Genomic DNA, 6,032 nt, shown 5'->3' on the forward strand with positions numbered 1-6,032 from the left:
TATAACACTTAGAAAGTGTGATAATTATTTATTGAGTCATTTACATAAATTCACAGTTACCCTATGTCTATATGTATCCCAACTGTTAAAAAATATGAAAAATGTTTGTCTACACAAGCTATTCAGCTATTCAGTGTTAACTAGCCTGTGAACTAATAAGGACTGAAACCCCTCCTCATACCAAATGTCACTTCCCTCAGACATTGGCCACATTCACTCGAGACTGACCATTGCAGGTCGTGACGCAGAGCCAGAACTATCATCCACTGTGCGCTCGTTGGACTGCGTGGAGCGACCATCCCTGTCATCGGCTAGTGCTCTCCGGTACACCCCCACTAAGCTCTGCCTGAACCTCGACCCTCTCATGTCCAACCCCATACAGAAGTAAAGCAGCGGGTTCACGCAACTGTTGAAGTAGGCAAAGCCTGTGGCCACTGTCAGCCCAACCTTCACCACCTTACTCTTGCTGTTCACCATCTTGGCCAGTAGGAGGAAGTGGTAGGGCGCCCAGCACAGGAAGAAGGCACAGACCAGCGATGCCAGGATATGGAGGGGACGTGACTTGCCCAACAGGCGGGTGCGTCGGATGCCTAGCCCTGCCAGGATGTAGCAGCAGAGGATGATGAGGAAAGGAAGCAGGAAACCGCATAGGAAGCGGATGAAGTAGAGCCCTAGCCTAGCGCTGTTATCGTCCTTCATTGGCTCATTTTCCTCCAGCGAGCACCTGCTCAGGTTGTTCTTGCCCAGGTGAACCTGGCGGTAGGCGAAGTAGGGTGCGCTCAAAATGGTTGCCGCCACCCACACGCCGGCGCTCACCAGGCGGGCGGCGCAGATCGTCCTATGCCGTTTGGTAAAGACGGGGTGCAAGACGCACAGCGTCCGGTCCATGCTGATGACGGCGAGCAGGAACACACTACAGAACATGTTGGCATACTTGAAGAAGCCATTGGACTTGCACAAGAAGATGCCAAACGGCCAGTAGTCGAAGAAGAGCTTCTTAGTCAGCGAGAGCACACGGCTCAGGCAGAAGATGAGGTCGGCAATGGCCAGGTTGACCAGCCACACACTGGTGACGGTGGGCTTGAGCTTGAAGCCTGCCACCCAGATGACTACAGAGTTGCCCGTGGTGCCCAATACAATGATCAGCATGTAAAGGACAATGCTTAAGTTGTCCATGATGGCATCGATGTCCACCACCGTGGCTTTGTCATCTCGGGCGGCTGAGGTGACGAGGACGAATGGAAGGGTGGTGTTTGGTGTCATTCTGTAAAAAAAGGGCGACAAGGGTGTGAATATACAGAATGACTTCCTTCTACAGTATTAAAGGCCTTCATCTAGGATGAGTCATATAGTGTAACACTGTTTCCTCTAATGGTTTTACACTTTGTCACAGCCAGCAGCCAGTCAGTTATTATTATCAGGAAGAGGACTCATAGTCACAAATGGACAGAACTCTTTAAATTCTTGACTTTAGTAAGTATTCTGAATCTTCAAATGAGATGTTGTGTACCAGGCATGATGTGATCTATTCATGACAGTCCATTTCTATGTCTGTGTCTGAGTCATTTTGTGTCTGTGTCTGGGAATGTGTGTGTGTGTATGTGTGTGTATTTGTGTGAGTATGTGGCGGGGGTCTGGGACTGTGAACTACCCACAGTTTTAAAATATTTTTTATTTTTCCAAAGTGCACACCACAGGAGGCTGCTGAGGGGAGGACGGCTCATAATAATGGCTGGAACGGAGTACATTTAATGTTATCAAACACCTGTTTCATGTCTTTGACACCATTCCACTCATTCCGCTCCAACCATTACCATGAGCCCATTCTCCCCAATGAAGGTGCCACCAACCTCCTGTAGTGCACACCCACATACTATACATACTATACAATTAAATGGATATTGACATACTGTCTGCGTTCCACCTAAAACAAGTCAGTCCAACAAGAAACGTGTAAGAACATGACTGCCATCCTGCTCCTCTTTGCATGCAGTATCTCAATTTCTTTTCCAGAGGCATACATAGACAGGAATCATATAATGGTTTTGGCTTATGACTAGGGCTGTGGCAGTCACGTAATTTCATCAGCCGGTGATTGTCAAGCAAATAACTGCCGGTCTCACAGTTTATAGCCTACAAGCCACTGGCTATAAACTGAATGTTCCATTAGCTGAAAAGTCTAATAAATCCATGTAATATAGCCTACACCATCACAATAAATCCATTATTTATTTTAGACAGATCTAAAGAAACATGATATGAAGAAAATGTAGTCTATTTCAGAAAAACAGAATAGCATCTGAGTTGTCCTTATGTTAGGTCCTGATCTGGCTATGCCATATGGCTGTTGGCTACACTAGTTCATTTAACAGACAAGATTTGATTAGAATTCAATGGCATTATTTTATAGTATTTTATAGTATAAAGAATACAATTGAACAAAGCTGAATAAAATAGAAAGGATATTTTCTCCAAATGATTTCAGGGAATGCGCACATGCGGCTATTCTGTGTTGAGCGGTTAACAAAGAAACAGCTACTCCTATATGATGCTGGGTCAATTGTGCGCCGTCCTGTGGGACTCCCGGTCACGGCCGGTTGTGACACAGCCTGGGTTCGATCGATGCAGTGCCTTTGACCGCTGCACCACTCGGGAGGCCCCATATGTTTAGATTTTTAATACATTCTAAGGCTGCATGATGCGACTCTAATGATGATTGAAAAAAAGTTGCATGAAAGGCATGAGGTCTGCTTAGTTTTTTGTGCAGGCTGTACACACTTCATCAGTCTCTCATTCACAATTTGAAAAGCACTTGATAATGACTCGAATTTCCCAGGGGCATCCCCTTGGTGTGACCATAATGCCCCTAAAAAAATCCATGCCTTTTGCCTTTTGTGACCTTGGGCTGAATATAATAATATTTATTCCCTTCTCCCTTCGTGCTGCGTGCTCCGAAGCACCTCTCACTCACATGGCTCTCAGTCACGTGATCAGGTCTTTCTCACAGGCTACAAGTGAAGACAGACACATCGGGGTCGCAACTGCATGCGTCCTTATCCAATTCAGAGGTGCATATTGAAGATATTGGAAGAATTTACTTTTCGTCAGTCAGCAAGATGAGTAAGCCTAAATAACAGCAAAAGCACTAGCCTATGTCAATCTACTATCCCCCATAGTACAAAAGTTTACCTATTCTATTCTGTGTGAGAAATAAATATTCCAAACATATTCTGGGACAGTTGTGGGATGCGCTAGATCCCAAATTAATACAACCGCTAGCATGAAAAAAAGCTTTTTTATGCAATGAGGCTGACGCAACAGATCAGAACGTTTGGCTTAAAACGCTGATAGACTATTAGTCTATTTCTTAACATTATAAGTGCAGCAATGCACACACGACAGTAGGCTATAAACTGAATGTTCCATTAGCTGGAAAACACATTATCAAAAGTGACACAAATGGGATTATGCATGTATGCTTTTATTATAAAGGTGCATTTCTATATCAGCTAGTTAATTCTAAAATTGATTCAATCGTTTTTTTCCCCTCGTCAATCTACACACAATACCCCATAAGGACAAAACCGTTTTTTAGAAATTGTTGCAAATGTATTAAAAATAAAAAACTGAGATATCATATTTACATAAGTATTCAGACCCTTTACTCAGTACTTTGTTGAAGCACCTTTGGCAGTGATTACAGCCTCAAGTCTTCTTGGGTATGATGCTACAAGCTTGGTACACCTGTATTTGGAGAGTTTCTCCCATTCTTCTCTGCAGATCCTCTCAAGCTCTGCCAGGTTGGAGGGGGAGCGTCGCTGCACAGCTATTTTCAGGTCTCTCAAGAGATGTTCGATCGGGTTCAAGTCCAGGCTCTGGCTGGGCCACTCAAGGACATTCAGAGACTTGTCCCGAAGCCACTCCTGCGTTGTCTTGGCTGTGGGCTTAGGGTTGTTGTCCTGTTGGAACGTGAACCTTCGCCCCAGTCTGAGATCCTGAGTGCTCTGGAGCAGGTTTTCATCAAGGATCTCTCTGTACTTTTCTCTGTTAATCTTTCCCTCGATCCAGACTAGTCTCCCAGTCCCTGCCGCTGAAAAACATCCCCACAGCATGATGCTGCCACCACCATGCTTCACCGTAGGGATGGTATTGGCCAGGTGATGAGCGGTGCCTGGTTTCCTCCAGACGTGATGCTTGGCATTCAGGCCAAAGAGTTAAATCTTGGTTTCATCAGACCAGAGAATCCTTTAGGTCTCTTTTGCAAACTCCACATTTTGTTGCATTACAGCCTTGTTATAAAATGGATGAAATAACATATTTTCCTCATAAATCTACACACAATACCCCATAATGACAAAGCAAAAACAGGTTTTTAGAAATGTTTGCAAATGTAAAAAAAAAATAATAATAATAATAATACGGATTTACTCATAGCAAAGGGTATTCAGACCCTTTGCTATGAGACTCGAAATTGAGCTCAGGTGCATTCTGTTTCCATTGATCATCCTTGAGATGTTTGTACAACTTGATTGGAGTCCACCTGTGGTAAATTCAATTGAATGGACATGATTTGGAAAGGCACACACCTGTCTATATATGGTCCCACTGTTGACAGTGCATGTCAGAGCAAAAACCAAGCCATGAGGTCGAAGGAATTGTCCGTAGAGCTCCGAGACAGGATTGTGTCAAGGCACAGATCTGTGGAAGGGTACTAAAAACTGTCTGCAGCATTGAAGGTCCCCAAGAACACAGTGGCCTCCATCATTCTTAAATGGAAAAAGTTTGGAACCACCAAGACTCTTCCTAGAGCTGGCTGCCCGGCCAAACTGAGCAATCGGGGGAGAAGGGCCTTGGTTAGGGAGGTGACCAAGAAACTGATGGTCACTCTGACATGGCTCCAGAGTTCCTCTGTGGAGATGGGAGAATCTTCCAGAAGGACAACCATCTCTGCAGCACTCCACCAATCAGGCCTTTATGGTAGAGTGGCCAGACGGAAGCCACTCCTCAGTAAAAGGCACATGACAGCCTGCTTGGCACCTAAAGGCACCTAAAGACTCCCAGAGCATGAGAAACAAGATTTTATGGTCTGATGGAACCAAGATTGAACTCTTTGGCCTGAATGCCAAGCATCACGTCTGGAGGAAACCTGGCATCATACCTACGGTGAAGCATGTGTGGTGGCAGCATCATGCTGTGGGGATGTTTTTCAGCGGCAGGGACTGGGAGACTAGTCAGGATCGAGGGAAAGATGAACAGAGCAAAGTACAGAGAGATCCTTGATGAAAACCTGCTCCGGAGTGCTTAGGACCTCAGACTGGGGCGAAGATTCACCTTCCAACAGGACAACAACCCTAAGCACACAGCCAAGACAACACAGGAGTGGCTTCGGTACAAGTCTCTGAATGTCCTTGAGTGTCCCAGCCAGAGCCCGGACTTGAACCTGATCGAACATCTCTGGAGAGACCTGAAAATAGCTGTGCAGCGATGCTCCCCATCCAACCTGACAGAGCTTGAGAGGATCTGCAGAGAAGAATGGGAGAAACTCCCCAAATACAGGTGTGCCAAGCTTGTAGCATCATACCCAAGAAGACTCGCGGCTGTAATCGCTGCCAAAGATGCTTCAACAAAGTACTGAGTAAAGGGTCTGAATACTTATGTAAATGTGATATTTCTGTTTTTTTTGTTTTTGCTTTGTCATTATGGGGTATTGTGTGTAGATTGATGAGGGGGGAAAAAACTATTTAATCAATTTTAGAATAAGGCCGTAACGTGACAAAATGTGGAAAAAGTCAAGGGGTCTGAATACTTTCCGAATGCACTGTATATATATATTCCCATCAGTGAGCCAACAGTAAAACAAACATAGTCCTGTTGTATTGGAACCAATAAACCTCCAGTCTATATAACGGATGGGGTTTACCTAGGAGCAAGATTATTAGGAATGCGTTTTTGTGCCATGAGCCAACGACTCACTCCACCTCTCGTACGGTTTAGTGTTTTTTTATGAGCAGAGGCTTCTTTGATATGACGCT

General features: G+C 44.9%; 1 protein-coding gene across 1 annotated transcript; it reads right to left on the minus strand.

Moving 5' to 3' along the window:
• Positions 1-213: 213 nt before the first annotated feature.
• Positions 214-1,263, minus strand: LOC121585761 (C3a anaphylatoxin chemotactic receptor-like). Its single transcript, XM_041902065.2, has one exon. It carries the CDS (start codon positions 1,261-1,263, stop codon positions 214-216), a length of 1,050 nt encoding a protein of 349 aa, XP_041757999.2.
• Positions 1,264-6,032: the final 4,769 nt, after the last annotated feature.

This window comes from Coregonus clupeaformis, chromosome 17 (genome assembly GCF_020615455.1).
Source record: "Coregonus clupeaformis isolate EN_2021a chromosome 17, ASM2061545v1, whole genome shotgun sequence".
Taxonomy (NCBI): Eukaryota; Metazoa; Chordata; class Actinopteri; order Salmoniformes; family Salmonidae; genus Coregonus; species Coregonus clupeaformis.

Bases quoted from the DNA above. Each gene is read 5' to 3' on its own strand.
- LOC121585761 (XM_041902065.2), bottom strand. From the start codon at position 1,263: ATGACACCAAACACCACCCTTCCATTCGTCCTCGTCACCTCAGCCGCC.